This window comes from Macaca thibetana, chromosome 1 (genome assembly GCF_024542745.1).
Source record: "Macaca thibetana thibetana isolate TM-01 chromosome 1, ASM2454274v1, whole genome shotgun sequence".
In the NCBI taxonomy this organism is placed as follows: domain Eukaryota; kingdom Metazoa; phylum Chordata; class Mammalia; order Primates; family Cercopithecidae; genus Macaca; species Macaca thibetana.
Window position 1 is genome coordinate 41,221,135 of NC_065578.1, and position 17,489 is coordinate 41,238,623.

The window sequence follows — 17,489 nt, forward strand, 5'->3', positions numbered from 1 at the left end:
CACATACATGTGACTCTACAAAAAAATGTGATATCGTAGACATCAAGGCAATAGGCACTGTTAAAAAAAAGGGAATGTCCCACGAATGTTACCATGGCAAAACCAGACAGTCTGTCATGTCCCCCAGCACACTGTTAGCATTGTTGTAAACAAACAAGTTAAGCACTAAGAGAATGAATGTGCATATTGAGCATATTAGGTACCAGAAATGCGTGAAGGAAAATGATTAGAAAAAGAAGGAAGGCAAAGAATAAGATACCTGTGTTTAACGAAGAGCCAGCCTGTTCCACCCAGGGAACTTTGTGAGAACCAGTGGAATGGGGCCTGGGCTGCTGGAACCTATTCCCTATGATTCATGTCATAATAGGTGTTAAATAAAAAAAGTCTCTGGACTGCAAAAGAAGATAAAAAATAAAACATTTATCGACTTCTTCCTTCCTTCCTTCCTTCCTTCCTTTCTTTCTTTCTTTCTTTCTTTCTTTCTTTCTTTCTTTCTTTCTTTCTTTCTTTCTTTCCTTTCTTTCTTTCTTTCTTTCCTTTCTTTCTTTCCTTCCCTTCCTTCCTTCCTTCCTTCCTTCCTTCCTTCCTTCCTTCCTTCCTTCCTTCCTTCCTTCCTTCTTTCTTTCTTTCTTTCTTTCTTTCTTTCTTTCTTTCTTTCTTTCTTTCTTTCTTTCTTTCTTTCTTTCTTTCTTTCTTTCTTTCTTTCTTTCTTTCTTTCTTTCTTTCCTTCTTTCTCTCCTTCTCTCTTTCTCTTTTCTTTTGAGACCAAGTCTCGCTCTGTCTCCCAGGCTGGAGTGCAGTGGCATGATCTCGGCTCACTGCAAGCTCTGCCTCCCGGGTTCAAGCGATTCTCTGCCTCAACCTTCTGAGTTGCTGGGACTACAGGCACCCTCCACAACACGCGGCTATTTTTGTATTTTCAGTAGAGACGGGGTTTCACCATCTTGGCCAGGGTGTCTTGAACTCCTGACCTCGTGATCCACCCACCTCAGCCTCCCAAAGTGCTGGGATTACAGGCATGAGCCACTGTGCCCGGCCCAACCACATTCTTTTTGCCAGCACTGGGTTAGGCATTTGGGGGGGATACAAAAATGAATAATATCTAGTCCTTAACCTTGAATAGTACTAGCTTATACTTTTATAGCTTTTACTACATGTGAGGTTTTGTGTGTGTGCTTTACATATATTAACTGATTTATTTCTCAGAGCAGCCCCATGAGAAACAGGGCTGTGAGATGGATATCCTCATAATCCCCATTTTATAGATGGAAAGGCATTCAAAACCTTGTCCAAGGCGTCACAGTCAGTAAGGAGTAGAGCCAAGATCTGGTTCCAGGCAGGCAGGCTGCAGGTCCATACCACCCTCTACGTAGCCACTTGAGCACTTGAGCTCAGGGGAAAGGTGGGGAGGGGCATGAACATGCAACTGGACAATGTATTTGGAGGACAACCAGGTACCCAATGCGTCCTCACAAGCTCAGAGGTGTTCCACTGAAAAAGCTGAGTAGCTCTACTCTGGAAAATGTCACTTACACCAGCCCATTCATTCAAGAAATACTCACTGAGCATGCACAGTGTGCCAGGTTTGTGCCCGATGGGAGAGACACACCACGAGCACATTGGACAGGGATCCTGCCTTGCAATGGAGAAGGCATACCTGGGCTGGGAATCTCAAAGGAGCTGAGTGTCACTGGGAAATGCAGAGGGATTTGGGACTATATTATTGGGGGCTGACTTCCTCATAGCATTGGGGTAAGCTTGCTGGAAGCAGGGACGTTCAGCAGAGAGCTAGCTATGCTTTGTGGCAAGGGGCCATTCTAAGCAGGGGAAAGAGAATGAGATCTTAATGATGGAGACTTCTTGGGTATTCAAGGGCTTAAAAGAAATCCAGTGCAACTAGGGTGTAGAAAGGAAAGGGGAGAGACATGCCAGATGGAGCCAGATGGCATTCAGGGGCCAGATCTTTGTGGTCCCTGCATCCTGAAGCAATGAGGTAGTAGTCGTAGGGCACGTGAACCAGGGTAAGAAACTGCTATTACAAATCCACTCTGAAATATACAACCCTTCAATCACAGTGCAAATATCTCACACCTAACAGTCTGAGGGATGGATTCATTCCTGGGTCGGTAAACTGCTGTATCTGTCATCTATTGTCCTAATGCCATGTAAAAAACAACCATAAAGTTTCAGTGGCACACACAATCGTATTTATTGGTCAGGCATCCAGGGTCAGATAGGGTTTGGCTAGATAGCTCTGCTGATCTCTCTGCACCCACTCCCATGCCTTGGGTTGCTGGCTGAAGGCTGATCTGAGCTGCACAACTGGAGTGACCTGGCTCCATCCTGTGTCTTTCCATCTCCAGCAGAACAGTCAGGAATGTTCCTGTGGAGATGGCAGAGATGCAACAAACAGGCAGAAACATGCAGGATTTTTTGTGACTTAGCCTTGGAACTGACACACCATCGCTTCTGCCTCATTTTATTGCAATGGAGTACATACGCCATTGCTTTGGCCAGTGTACTCCAGCTTTATGGGAAGCGCTCCAAGTCCACATGACAACAGACACAGATACAAGGAGGAGTGAGATGCAGAACCATTTAATACACTCTGTCTACCACGATCTCCAGCCCAAATATGTTGATTCAGGAACCCTGGCTCCTGCCACCTGAGGAGCCTTGTCATCACAGGAAACCACTCAGTAAAAGAGGAAAATAAGGAGGGAGGAGGCACGTGGCCTCTTAAGAGCCTTGAGCTACAAGTGGCACACATCACTTCCTCTCACATTCTGCTGATGAAAACCAGTCACATGACTAAGCCTACCTTCAAGTCCCCAGCCAGACGGCTGCTTTCCAGCCACAACTGTTTAGTTTGGAAGGGGAGATCAACTTTGATGGACTGTCAACCATCTCTGCTGCAGGGAGTGACCCACCTGGGGCTACCCTAAGTTCCTAAAGGAATGAGGATCAGAGTAAGATTTTTCTGCATCACAGCACTGCCCCAGGCAGAAGTGATGGCAAACCCTTCATCATAACCTGAATCACCTGCCAGATGTGTCAAAGAGGCACCAAAGAATAGCACATGTGCTCAGGCATTAGTCTACACTAAGTTGCTGCAAAGATGCTTGTCGTTGCAGATTTAATGCAGCAGAGAGACAGACAGAGACTAGACACATTACATTGTCCCTGGACTCCACCTCCCCTCCTGAGGCCACACCCAAGTATCCGGTGGGACGTATGTGAGGGGATCCCCCTCCTCGGCCTCACACTCCCCTCTCCTACCTCCTGTGGAGGCTGCCAGCAAGCTCTGGGCATGCCCAGCCCATGGGGAGGAGGAATCCCGGCAACCTCTGCCCTGCTTCCCTCTCAGAACGATGTCCCCAGGAACGTGAGCCTCTGGAAAGCCACGGGTCGGCTTGTCAAGCCTCTCTCCAGAAAACAGAGACATGACGTGAATGCCAATGATCCCCACACCCATGAGGAGGGGGATGCAATTATAGAAAATTCTGCTTACGGTTCAGATTCAATATTTGGAAGGGATAATCCTGAAATAAGAGATTGCCTGATTTCTTTCCCAAGCCTGTGAATGGTTCATTAGCTCCTATTTGACATCTGATGGTTCCGTCTGATTGGCTTTATTGTGGAGTTGGACTTTAAGAAGTCCCCAAGACAGAGCAATCAAGTTTCACAATGATCCCCAACTGCAAATTTGAAAACACAAATGGCAGCTGCGTCTTGGACATCAATCCCATGAATGCGGTGGGGGATTTGTATTTCATCCCTACTTAATGAAACTCAATCCTGCTTGGCAAATCAGGGCCCCTGACTCAGCAGTTAGGATCTCCTCCCCAGCTCAGCCTGGGTGCTGCAAACAAAGAACCCCCAGATTTGAGCATCAGCAGAGATGCAGTATGTCCTGATCTTGGACAGGGCCGCTTAGGCACTGAGGCCCTGGAGGAACGAGAGGTCTCTGATGAATGTGAAATTGAGGCTGTACTCTATAGAGGATACAGTCTAACCGTGGAGGTGGGTCCCTTGCACCAAAAATAGAAGCAATAAAGACAGCAGATGCTCGAGTCCATGGTGGGGGCCCAAGGCTGCAGGAATTCCCTAGAAGGGGAAAGTAAGAAAAGCTTTGACTTGGGCGGACTTCCTGGAAATAGGATGTTTGCAGAGGGCAGAGGGAGGCAGCCCAGGCAGGAGATGTCAGCAAAGGGCTGGAGGGTTCTACTCAACAGCTCTCCCACTTCCTGACTGGAGATGGTGCCCCTTCTGGATTTCCACCACCTCCTCGGCTTCCCCTTTCGCCGCATTAGCATTGTCCTTATCTGTGCATCTGCCACGTGGTGCGGTCCTCATCTGTCCTGCTCAACCACAGACCCTTTGCAGGCAGGGATGGATACATTTCTGAACCCTGGTGCCCTACAGGCACTTGAAATCCAATAAATATTTGATGGCTGAACAGAAAATGGCACCTAACTGTATTACACGCCCTCAGGTCACTGTTATTCCTGCGGGGGGTTAGGGGGTGAACTGGTCTCCTGGACCATAGCCTGCCATTTCTTTGAGATCAGGATTCCAGGAATCCAGGACCTTCCCTGGGGTAGTGTTCATGGGAGATGGACACTCAACTGTTTTCTGTAACCCCTGGAAGGGACATTCCGAGGCTGGAAGGGACGAGGGGACACACCTCCGGAGGATCTCAAACGTGAGGAGGGCTTTATATCTGCTGACCACCCACACAGGCCCTGCGTGTAGTGCTAGTGGCAACCAAGGCGGCCTGCCCATCAGAAGCAGGTTAGTAGCCCTCCCTGTGTCCCAGGTTCTCTCTGTGAAAAGGGGGAAGTTCCATGCCTCCTGGGGCTGTGCGAGGAACCCGCATGTTCACACTTTTGCAGCCTTGAGACCACAGACTCCCAGCAAGCCCTTCCTGGTACTACTGTGCCTTCGTTTCACCCTCCTCACTGCCCCATTTCGAGGCAGAGGTGTCATTCACCTCTCACAGTGGAGGGCACAGACAGAGAAGCGAACAACTTGTCCAAGACCCCGCACTCGTGTGGACCTCCGCTGTGCCTGACTCCAGAGCGCCAGCGCCCGGCCGGCTGTCAGGCGAGACAGGGAGTTGAGACAGGGCAAGCCTGCTGGCGTGGACGGTGTGGGCTGGGCGCGTTCCGGGTCCTCCGTGAATTCCCAGTTTCCAGGCAGCTGCGCCCAGGCCTGCCTCCCCTAGTCGGCCCCCATCTCTGCACGCAGGGACCTCTCTTCACCTCCCGTCCCGCCGGGCCCCAGCGCCGCCGGCGTCACATGGGATCCCTGCCCCCATCAGCCCTTCTGCACTGCCCAGCACATGTAGCCTCCCTCCCAGCCCACCCACACACCACACACCACACACCCTCACATCCGCACGGTCACAGACACACTCACACACACAGCAAAAACCACTCGCACACGCTCCCGTATGCCACTCACACACACACATCCACTCACACACGTGCTGACACAGGCTCACACACATGCCCACACTCTCACATGCAGATACACAGACACAAAAAGCACCCCCATATACACATATTCCCACACACCAACACACGATCCTCACATACACGTGGACACACAACATGCTCCCCTACACACACGAGAGCACTCACGCGTACACACGCATGTACACACATAATCACTCTTACATGTGGACACGCGCGGACACCAAAAGCACACCTAGATACACATGTTCCCACGCACATTCTCACACACAGATACAATCCCCACCCCCACCACACACACACACACGCCTTTCACACCTGCCGTATGACCATGGGCGAGGAAGCTGGGTCAGAGCCATGCACGTCTCCTCCTCACAGGACCCTCGGGCAAAGCTGGTCTCTGGGGGCCACGTGTCCTCCTCCTTGTAGTTCTCCCTCTGCCCTGGGATGCCCCCAAAAGCCGACTTCAGTGCAGTTCCCACCTGGGACTGAACTGCCTCCTCTCCTCCCCTCAGCCCCACTGTTCACCTCCGCATCTCCTTTCTGCAGACCCCAGGAATCAGGCATCAGCAGGGGCTTTTTGGTAATGACCCCGCACACTTCCTCTTCCCGCATCCCCAAGGCGCGTCGCTGGTGGTGACTGTCACGGCCATGCTTGTAGGACCCCCAGGTGCAGACATGGGGACAGAGAGGCTCTCTGTTACCGCTCAAAGCAAAGCGCAGAAATGTCTGCTCACCCCATTAACTCTCAAGGTGGTGCCTCAGGGAAATGGATTAGGACTCATTCTCAGCCTGCAGTCTTCCCTGTCATCACCAGGGGGCAGCCCTGATTCACATTTGTGTTAAATACCTGTTACCCAACTCCAGGCCAGAAAAGTGTTGCACCTTGCAAGCATTTGTATAAAGAAACCTGAAGAGAGAGAGAGAGAGAGAGAGAGAGTGTGTGTGTGTGTGTGTGTGTGTGTGTGTGTGTCCGCGCACATGTTCATGTAACAAGGTCAGTACAATATGGGTAGACTGGGAAAGTAAGTCAAAGGGGAAGACACAGATTGAATGAGCTTTAGTACAGTCACTAATATTGGAGCAAAATTTGGTTCTGAGTTTCCTGGTGGCCATAGCACTCATTAGATCTTCCACCTCTCCAGGGAAAAACCAAATTCATTTGGAGGGCTTCTGGGAAATCTATCAATCTTGGCTTATACAACTCTCCCTACAGAGTCTTCTGGATGAACTGTTCACGTGTTGATCCTTCCTTAAATTTTTCATCTCTCTGTCTTATGCTTTGATATAAAGTGATAGTTAAGAGCACCAGGCCCACTTTCCATCCACCTATCTTTTCTTGAACTCATTCCCATCGGGTTTTCATCCTCACCACTGTTGGAATTGGTCTTATCAAGGCCATCAATGACTTCCATGTTGCCAAATCGAAGGATAATTCTCTGTTTTACTAGAGCTAACCACATTTGACCAAGTGAGCGTGTTCTTGCTCCTGAAGTCCTTTCTTCATTGGACTTCAAAGACGCAAGTCTCTTTTTGTTCTTCATCAACTGTTCCTTCCCCCCCATCCACTCTGCTGGTTCCTCCTTCTCTGCCTCACCTCCAGGTATTACAGTGCCCTAGAGCTCAGCCCTGGGACCTCTCCTCTCCGTCCTGTCACTCTCTCAATCCAGTTTCAGGTCTCTGAGCAGCAGATACACTTAGTGACCACGATATCTATATCTGTGACTCACATGTCAAACAGGTATCTCAAGCTTAACATGTCCAGACCCAGCTCTTGATACACTCGCCTGACATGTTCCTTCCCATTTCTCATCTCAGCATATGGCAGCACCAATTGACTTGAGGCAACCATAGAGCTGTCCTAGACTGCTCTCTTCATTCACTCTTTCCATCCAAGCATACAAAATCCTGAGGCCTCTGGCTTCAGAGAATCTCTAGAATCCAACCCTTTCTCATCATCTCTACTCCCGCCTCCCTATCCAAGTCACCAAACTGCCCTATGGGCAGTGGTTTGTCTGTTTTGTTAAGTACATATCCCCATGGTAGCACATAATAGGCTATCAATAAATCATTTTTTATTAAATGATCGAATGCCCTAGGGGCTTCTATGCACACAAAACACAAAAAAGCATTCTGTTTCTCAGTAAACAAGTGATTTCACAACTATGAAAGCAATAACAACATACATTTTTTGAACACCTATCGCATGCCAGCAAGATGCTAGATGAGGTGATTAAGGCTCAGAGAAATAGAAAATGGCCCAAACATCTAGTCCTTGCTGGAACAGATATTTGCATCATATCCATTTATTCAACTCATCAAGTATTTGTTGAGCACTAATTATGCACCAGGTATTGCTTTGGGAGAATAAAACAGGCAAATTCTTTACTCTAATAGAAAGATGCAAGAAATGAGATGTATATATATGACAGGTGCTATGAAAAAGAAGGTAAGAGAATTAGGAGTGGTGGGGAAACTCTCTGAGGGAGGAGGATCAAGAAAGATCTCTGGGGAAGTGGCATTTGAGCAGAGACCTGAATGTGGAGAAGGGTGAAGAGCGAAGACCGAAAGGTAAATAATCTTGGTGTGGTTGGGGGACCTCAAGGAAGCTAGGGTGGCTGGAACCCAGAGAGTGAAGGGCAGAGTTTTTGGAGTTGAGGTCAAAGATAAAGATGGGATGCCAAATGGTCCTTGTAGGCAGAAGCCTTTGGATTTTCCTCTGAGTGAAGCAGAAAGCCACTAGTAGGTGTGAGCAGGGGAAAGACATGATGATCTGACTCAGAATTTAATAGGATTCCTCCGGCTGCTACATGGAGAAAGGCCTGGAGAAGGTCCAGGGAGATCTGTATGGATGCTTGCAATGGTTAATTTTCTGTGTCACCTTGGCCAGGTCATGATGCCCAGCTGTTTGATAAAACACCAGTCTAGATGTTGCTGTGAAAATAATTTTTATGTGATAAACATTTATAATCAGTAGACTTTGATTAAGCAGATGACCCTTCATAATGGTAGGTGGGCTTCTTATCCAATCAGTTGAAAGCCTTAAGAGTAAAGACCTTGGGAGGCCAAGGTACATGGATCACCTGAGGTCAGGCGTTCGAGACCAGCCTGGCTAACATGGCAAAGCCCCATCTCCACTAAAAATACAAAACTTAGCTGGGTGCGGTAGCAGGCACCTGTAATCCCAGCTACTCAGGAGGCTGAGGCAGGAGAATTGCTTAAACCCAGGAGGCAGAGGTTACAGTGAGCCGGGATTGTGCCACTACACTCCAGTATGGGTGACACAATGAGATTCCATCTCAAAAAAAAAGAGTAAAGGCCTTCTTCAGGAAGAAGCATTTTGCATCAACGACTGCAACATAAGAACTCTGTCTAAGTTTCTCACCTGTTAGCCTGCCCTGCAGATTTCAGAGTCAAGACTGCAATATCAAATCTAATCTGAATTTCCAGCCTGCCAAACCTCCCTACAGATTTCAGACTTACCAGCTCAACAATCATGTGAGCCAGTTCTTTAAAATAAATCTAGGTAGATGATACATAGATAGATCTATCCAATAAGATAAATGTACCAGCTATTGTTTTAGGAGAACAAAACAGACAAATTCTTTACTGTAATAGAATTTACATTCTAGGAGACAGAGAGATGCAAAAAATTAGATGGATATATATGACAGGTGCTACAAGAAAGCAAGTTAAAAGAGTTAGGAGTGATGGGAGAAGCTCTCTGAAGTAAGATTTTTTCAATGTGATTAACATTTATAATCAGTAGACTTTCTAATAAAAAATATATATCTCTATATAGGGGGTGTGTGTGTGTGTGTGTGTGTGTGTGTGTGTGTGTTCTGCTTATCTGGAGAACAAGGCTATTGCAATAACCCATTCAACCTGTGATGATAGCTTGAACCTTGATCATAGCAGTGCAGATGATGAGATATGGTTGGAATCTAGAAATATCTTGATGGTAGAGCCAACTGGATTTGCTAGTGAATTGAATTTGGCAAATAAAAAAGAGACATCATGGATGACTCCCAGATTTTTGACTTGAGCAACTGGGTGAATGGTAGTACTATCAACCGGTATGAGAGGCGCTGAGGAGGCTGGTAGATAAATGAGTTTGAGACTGAGAAGAAAGGCCAGGCTAGGGAGTAAACAGAGTGTTGATGGCATTAAAGTCCTTGACATGGGACAGATCACCAAGGGGGTGATTACAGACAGGAAGAAAGAGGTCCAAAGACAGGCTTGGTGTCCCCTGGGCACTCTAACACCTAGAGGTCTAGAACAGAAGGGAAAACCAAGGAAGGAAGCTGAGAATATGGAGCCAGTGAGGTCGGCAGAAAATGAGAAGAGTGTGTCCCAGGAGTCAACTGGTGAAAGCACTTTACCCCAAGAAAGATGGAGTGGTCAGCTCTGACTAATGCTGTGGGGAACTGAGCAGCTGGGGGCAGGGAGAGCCCTGGGCTCTGGGCACCATAGCAGTGGGCACTGAGAAGAGAGGCCAGGGTAGAGAGGGGAGCTGCCCAAATGCACACGGGTAAACTGTCACCCACCCCCCATCTGTGATTGAGTCTTCCACACAGGGTGAACTCCAGGCTCTTGTGACAGTCACTTCCCACATCCATAAAGAAGGAAGTGCCCTGATAATACCACGTCAATGCACATGGGCTGGCCAGGGGCAGCGTCAAGGATTTGCGTCTGCGGCCAAGTTGGTTGTGATGGATGGTGGATCATTTAGAGAGAGATTGGGAGGAGGTGGGTTTGACAAATAAACTTGAGTCATGTTAGGCAGATAGGGAAGTCATACCTGGTTCCCAGGGAAGACCGACGCATGACAGGCCCTGGCTGGAGGAGCCACAGGGCGAAGAAAGGAAAGAGACCATGGCCAAGGGGCCCCCAGACCCGGCAGGCTTGTCCCATTGATGTAGGGGCCAAGGGGAATGAGTTTCCTCTCATGGAAAGACCATGGATTTAGGTATCAAGCCGCCTCATAACAACCTCAAACACTGGAGACTGGTCACATGATTTTTACAAATGAGAAACCGAGATCACAGAAGTCGTCACTTGTCCAAGGTCCTACAGTTGAACAGACCCAGGTCTGGACAGAACAGCCCAGCATTGAGTTCAGCCTGTGCAAGTCAGAAAGCAGCACTGGTCCCACTGTAGATTGAGAGATGGGGCTTGTTGTGGGAGTTCCACAAGGAGACGCAGGGAAACCCCCCTTCATGACACATCTCCCGTAAGCCAGGGCACATGCTGGGGAAACGGCTGGTTTTAGGGAGAGTCACAGGCTCTCCTGGGACAGGTATCGTTCAGTTTTTCTTTACAACAACCACTATGAGGTCTTTTTAAAAATTATTATTACTATTTTCTCTACTTTACTGATGAAGAAATGGAGGCTCAGAGAAGCTAAGTAGTGTGCCAAAGATCACACAGCTGGTAAGTGCTGGCGTTTGGGTTTGAACCCAGCTCTCCTTATCTCTAAGTCCTAGGTTCCTTTTTCTATAACACCACAGGCTGAGCAAAGGCAAGAATTCCAGGTAGAAAATCTGCTCACCCCTCTTGCTCCCACAGTGACAATAAACATGGCGCTTCGTTGGGCCTCAGGTTACTCATCTGTAAAATGGGAACAACCATTATGCCTATCCTTTAGGATTCAACGGGATTATGACTATAACATAGCTTTGTGCACAGTATTCAAGAAATGAGAGCTATTGTTCCCAGGTGGTTGTTTTCATTTTACAGATGAGAGAGCATGTAAGAGTCCCTTAACTTCCATATACTCTAAAGAGCAAAGGCTGAAGTCTGGATTCAAAGCAATACATAAGAAATTCCAAAGTTCACTTCAGCTTCTTCTTCATTTCAGTCTGAGATAAGAAAAAGGAAGATGGGCATTTCAGGCAGGTGGAATGAGTAGGCAAAGACATGAGATGGGATTAGACCTGTGTGAAAAGGGTTGGTATGGGGAAGCACAGTGACATCAGATTTTAGCCATTTTTGGGAGTGGCACCTTAAATGCCAAGGTGAGCTATCGGGGCTTCAATCCAACGTTCAGACTCAACATCAGGGGAGCTCGCCACATGCCAGAGTCTGTGCCTTGCAGAGTTGAGCCCTGGCACAGGCACTGTTTACAGCCGCCTGGTATGGCAGTGGTGATATCACCCTTAGAGACTTTGGCCTCTTCTCTCTGACCCAACCTTCAACCACTGGGGCAGTAGGTTATGCATTGCCTAGAAAGCAACTGTAAGATCAGGGGCTGCTACAGATGCATTACCCAGGAGACAAAGGCAACCTCAGGTGGGCCGGGGCCCTCGCGCACAGCAACCTTATGCGAGGGGTTGTATCATGCCCATTTGATGGAAGAGAAAACTGAGGTTCCATTAGAGTTGATGTGACTTATCCTAAATCACACAGCTGCAGTAGGACTAGGATTTGAACACGGATCAATCTGCCTCCAACACCACTGCTTTTTCCTCCATGCTGGATTAGGCTATCGGCTTCTGAAAGCACAGACAGGTGAGATGGGTCAAACATGGCCCGATAGCACCCAGGCACAGGTGGGAGATGGCAGGCAGAGGCAGGTTCAAAACCTGGGGCCAGGACTGGTCTGAAGGATGGTCGTTAAATAGTGCTGAGGAGAGGGAGTGAGACAGATGTGGGTCTTGGGGGAGTGGGGCCTTGAGAACCCTGAGATCAGCCATGTCTGCCCACTTTGCCCTGGACCAGCCTGTCTGTCTGTATCCTTCCCCCAGAGAAAGGACCATGGGCTGACCTGGGCCAAGGACACCTGGCTGGAGCCCCTTCTCTGACATTAACTAGCTCTGTGACCTGGTGCAAGCCACGCTCCCTCCTGAGCCTCACTTTTCCTGTCTGTAAAATGGCCTCCCTATCATCACACTCACACAGGTATCTCGAGGAGTAAATGATGGTGTGCTCCAAGGCCCCCATGGAGAGCCCAGCACGTGGCAGGCGCTCAGTGTTCAAGCACTGTGTTCCCATAGACTCTGGGCTCCTGCCCTCCTAGCCCCCAACCCCCTTCCTGGGAACCAGCCCCAGCTTGTCAGAGAGCCAGCTAGCTGTCAACCCCACCCCAGCTGGCCAGTTAATGAGTGACCAGGACTCCGGAGCCTGGCCTATAAGGAGGTGCTAGGCAAGGACACAGATGGGAGACGGTGGACAGTGGCAGGGGGAACCCAGGGAGCGTGATGGGCTGCAGGGCTGTGTCAGGGCTCCTGCCAGGAGTGGCTGTGGTTCTTCTGCTGCTGCTGCAGAGCACACAGTCAGTCTACATCCAGGTGAGTCCCTTGGCTAGCGTGCCCCTTGCCTGAAGGGCCCCACAGTGGGAGGCTAAGCTGGAGAGGGTGTACTGGGAATTGACACCGGGGGAGCACAGGGCCCGGGGCTCAGCCCAACACCCATCACAGCTCTGGGACCAAGGCAGCTGGTGGGTGGGGGCAGCCAGACTTTGATGGCAGTGATGATGGCGATGACAACAGCAAACTGATTCAGCACTGCTCCCCTCAAAGGCCCGTGCTGGTCACAGAGGTCAGAGTGTGGAACAGGATGAGGCCCTTGCACGGGAGGAGCCCAGAAAGGGAAGGAGACCCCCTGTTATGCTCCCACAGTTCTCTATATGCACCCACATGTGGGTGGAGGGGGACAGGCTCCAGAACCATTTTCCGGGCAGGTAACCCTTGAGCTGGCATTGCAAGATGAACAGGAGGTTGCCAGGCACAGAGGATGGGGAAACTGTTCCAGGCCAGGCACAGCATGTACAAAGGCCTGATAGAAGACTGTTGGGGTTCCAGTGCCCTACCAGGGGGCACAGGAGACTGACAGGAGTCGTCGCAGCAGGGCCTGTCTGCCACGTCGCAGGGGATGCTGCTGGCCTCGCCCAGTGTAGCAGAGACGTCTGTGGCCTTGGTCTCCTTGGGGAGAACAAAGTGGGTCCCAGAGAGGGGTGCAGGAGACTTGGCCTCCCTAAGAGCCCTAGCCTTGGAGACCGGTCGCTTACAGCTGCCACCACTCTGCCATGTTAGCTCAGGCAGGTGCCCCGTTGGCAAGTATATCCTGGTGCCACGCCCACACGGGAGATGTCAGATGAGGGAGCTGAGGCTGAGTGGGAAACAGACAGGCAGCTGGTCAGTGGCAGAGGAGGGATTTGAACCAGGGCTTGCCTGTCTCTAAAGCCCATGCCTTGAACCACCATGTCCCACAGCCTCGCTGCTTGTTCCTCACACCTCCCACCCCGGCAGCTCTTTCCAGTGTGGCCCTGGACTTCCCATAGAGACAGGGAAGGCTCTGGAGGATCTGCAGGGTTCGAGCGACCCTGGGTCTCAGGGCAGTGCCTGCCCCTGGCCCAGGTCTTGATCTGCTCCTACCTCTTCTCCCCTCCCTGTAGTACCAAGGCTTCCGGGTCCAGCTGGAATCCATGAAGAAGCTGAGTGAACTGGAGGCCCAGTGGGCACCCAGCCCCCGCCTGCAGACCCAGAGCCTCCTGCCCGTCGTGTGCCACCACCCTGCCCTGCCCCAGGACCTCCAGCCTGTCTGCGCCTCTCAGGAGGCTTCCAGCATCTTCAAGACCCTGAGTAAGTGCCCCCGCTCCCTGCAGAACCTCGCTCTGTCTCCTCCCACGCCCAGGCCCCTCCACCTGGGTTGTTTCTCATAAGCACCCAGCAGCTGTGGATGGGGAAATTCAAGTAACTCAGGACCCGTCCTGCTGGCTCCCAGGACTCCCCGGGTTAGGCACTGTGAGTCAGGCATGCCTGAAACCCGCTTCATCCCTAGTCCATGCCAGGCACAGATCCATCAACAGACAATGGCTGCATGGAGCAGAGAGGAGAGCTGGCTGACATCTGCGGTGGGACGGGGGTCTGAAAGGCTTCCAAAAGGAGGTGTCAGCCAACCTGAAACCCGAGGGATGGCGCAGAGCCGGGCAGGAGAATGTAGCAACCAGCTAGCACTTACTGAGCACCTACCGTGTGCTGGGACAAGTCGATCCTGCGTTATCTCCTCACAGTGACTCTGTCCATTTAGCAAATAAGAAATCTCAGGCACAGGCAGTGTGAGCGGCTTGCCCAGTCGCCGCTAGGAAGGAGAGCATCTGGGACTTGAACCCAAGCCCTCACTCCACCTCTAGAGGTTCCTGCCCCCAGTCTGCAGAAGACGCCGCCCACTCCCAAGCAGATCTTTTCTGCTGCCTGGCCACAGAGGGCCCAGGTTCAGGTCAGCTGACCAGTTCTCTCCCTGCCCAGGGACCATCGCTAACGATGATTGTGAGCTGTGTGTGAACGTTGCATGTACCGGTTGCCTCTGAGATGGCCCTGAGTGCCCTGAGCCCACCGGGGACACCTCGCCCTTCAGCCCACCGCCTTGGCAGCCTCCCATCCCTGTCCATGCTCAAGATGGGTCCCTGGCCACCATGGTCATCACCACCATCCCAGGGCCTGAGCAGCTGGATCTGGTGCAAAGCAATCGGACACAGGGTTGGAGGGGCAGGCCCCTGAGGCAGCCCGGCTCCTGAATAAAGATTCTACAACACACGAGTCCACGTGTCCTTTGTTCATCCCCAGGAGCCATGGGAGGAGCTTCTGGGGAAGAAGTGTGGGTTGAGGAGAAAGGTTGGACTAAAAATACCAGGCAGGAATTTTCCTGAAATTTCCAAGGCCCCGGGGAGTTGATTGATTGAACCCCATCCCGAATATGAGGGAGCCAAGGCTCGGAGCAGGAATGAGGCATCCAGGATCACAGAGCTCAGAAGCCACAGAGCCAGCCAGACCTGGCAACCCCCAGGCTGAACTCAAGGACTCCCCAGCTTTGGCGCCCAGGAGTGGGGTTGGGGCAGGGAGAAGGTGAGACAGAAGGAGAGAGTGGAGGGAAGATTCAAGCAGCATGCCCTCCCAAGACATAATCAGGGCCGACTGCCTGGGACCTGCCTGAGAAGATCAACCCTTGGCCTTCATCCTCACTTCCAAGCTCCCACTTTTCCCAGCCCCACAGGGACCATCTGGCCAGCTGCAGCTGGGAGGCCTTCCCTCCCTCTCTCCTTCCTGGCAGCCTGAGGAATATTAATAATAATTAATAGCCAACAAAGGCCAAGCACAGTGGCTTACACCTGTAATTCCAGTACTTTAAGAGACCATGATGGGAGGACTGCTTGAGGCCATGAGTTCAAGACAAACCTGGACAACATAGGGAGATCCCATCTCTATGAAAAAATTGAAAATTAGCCAGAGTATTCACACTTGCCTGTAGTTCCAGATACTCAGGAGGTTGAGACAGGAGGATCACTTGAACTTGGGAGGTTGAGGCCATAGTGAGCTGAGATCACACCACTACACTCTAGCCTTGGCAACAGAGCAAGACCCTGTCTTTAAAAATAATAATAATTATGGGCTGGGTGTGGGGTCTCATGCCTGTAACCCCAGCACTTTGGGAGCCTAAGGTGGGAGGATCACTGAGGTCGGGATTTTGAGACCAGACTGGCCAACGTGGCGAAACCCCGTCTCTACTAAATACAAAAATTAGCCAGGCGTGTAATCCCAGCTACTCGGGAGGCTGAGGCAAGAAAATCACTTGAACCCAGGAGGCGGAGGTTGCAGTGAGCCGAGATTGCACCACTGCACTCCAGCCTGGGCGACAAGAGCAAGACCCTGTCTCAGAAAAAAATTGAAAAAAAAAATAATAATTATTATTAATATTATTATTTTTGTAGCCACTGTTTATTGAGCGTTCGCATTATCCCAGGCGCTATCCTACTCACTTGGCACTCATGGTAACTCATGGAGTCCTCAAAACAGACTGATGAAGTAGATACTGTTATTATCACCCCATCCAGTCTAAGAAGAGTCAGGTACAGAGAGAAAAACTAAGCCCAGATCACAGACCAAGCAAAGTGACAAAGTAGGGCCCTTCCCAGGACATGTGGGCCGGGATCCATGCTCTGACCACCATATTCCTACCTTGTGCCAGCTGATGATGTCTGACGGGGGCCCAGTGCGGCCTCCACATCCTTGCAGCCAACCTCAGTGCCTTTATTCAGGCTGGGAGCCATGCTGGGAACTCCTGGGAGCAGGGCCTTTCCAGAGTGGACTCCCCTCAAAGCCTCGGTCCTGGGAAGCCGGGGAGGAGGAAAGTCGGAGGTCAACAGGCTGTGCCATCTGAACTCAGCTCCCAAAGACCCGAGTGCATGCTCTAGACAGCTGCTTAGTTTTGCTCATGAGTCCTACAATCTCCCAGGCTACAGGTTCCTCCTTGCCCTCACCCCACAGGCAAGGCTGGTGAAGGGCCTTTGCAATGCCTCCCGCAGTTCTCTGGACCCCCACTTCTCACCCCTCCATCCTTACTCATTGGGACCTTTATCACTACCTTTGGGCCAGGCCAGACCTTCCTTCCTGGCCCTGCGTCCTGTGGGCCCACCATGCCCACCATGCCAGAGGAACACCGCAGCACCACTCTGATGGTGCTCCTATGCCTCCATGGCTCCCCACTGCCACCTACCAAGTCTAGCCCGAGCTCGTGCACTATCTAGACTCATCTCCCACTGCTCCCCGCAGCTGTGCTGGCTTCCCACCTGCCTGCTGGAGACAGCAAAGAGAACTGCCGCTGTCTGAGTCCCTGCCACGTACCAGCCACACAGCTGTGCTGCTGCCCGGAATCAGAATGATAGCAGCATCGACGAGCTGCTCTCTGTGGGCCGGGCAGAGCTTCTTCTTTTCCTTCTTCTTTGTTTACCATCTCCACACTTCCTGGTAACCACTATTCCACTCTACTTCTGTATGTTCAACTTTTTCAGATTCCACATTTCACTGAGATCATGTAGGATTTGCCTTTCTGTGCCTGGGTTATTTCACTTAGCATAATGTCCCCCAGTTTCATCCACTTTGTCACAGATGACAGGACATTTTCTTTTTCAAGGCTGAATAGTATTTCATTGTGTTTGTGTATAACATTTCCTTGATCCATGCATTTGTTGATGGACACTTTGGTTGATTCTGTATCTTGACTATTGTGAATCAT

The 17,489-nt window shown here is 50.6% G+C and overlaps 2 protein-coding genes across 5 annotated transcripts in view; both read left to right on the forward strand.

The window, feature by feature from the left end:
- The window catches only part of PPCS (phosphopantothenoylcysteine synthetase), a 1,013,452-nt gene that overhangs the window by 701,201 nt on the left and 294,762 nt on the right, over positions 1-17,489 (forward strand). Inside the window, exon 1 of one of the 4 annotated variants that reach the window (XM_050800216.1) lies at positions 8,065-8,074. The exons of the other annotated variants lie outside the window; for them this stretch is intronic. The gene's annotated coding sequence lies outside the window, so the exon portion shown is untranslated. Of the gene's footprint in view, positions 1-8,064; positions 8,075-17,489 lie in introns of those variants that run through there. 4 annotated transcript variants of the gene reach the window in all.
- On the forward strand, positions 12,648-15,016 carry GUCA2B (guanylate cyclase activator 2B). Its single transcript, XM_050801149.1, has 3 exons — positions 12,648-12,766; positions 13,873-14,059; positions 14,726-15,016. Exons 1-3 carry the CDS (start codon positions 12,677-12,679, stop codon positions 14,785-14,787), a joined length of 339 nt encoding a protein of 112 aa, XP_050657106.1. The 5' UTR covers positions 12,648-12,676; the 3' UTR covers positions 14,788-15,016.

Bases quoted from the DNA above. Each gene is read 5' to 3' on its own strand.
- GUCA2B (XM_050801149.1), top strand. From the start codon at position 12,677: ATGGGCTGCAGGGCTGTGTCAGGGCTCCTGCCAGGAGTGGCTGTGGTT. The intron at 12,767-13,872 runs GTGAGTCCCTTG...CCCTCCCTGTAG, and splicing joins CACAGTCAGTCTACATCCAG to TACCAAGGCTTCCGGGTCCA. The intron at 14,060-14,725 runs GTAAGTGCCCCC...CTCCCTGCCCAG, and splicing joins CAGCATCTTCAAGACCCTGA to GGACCATCGCTAACGATGAT.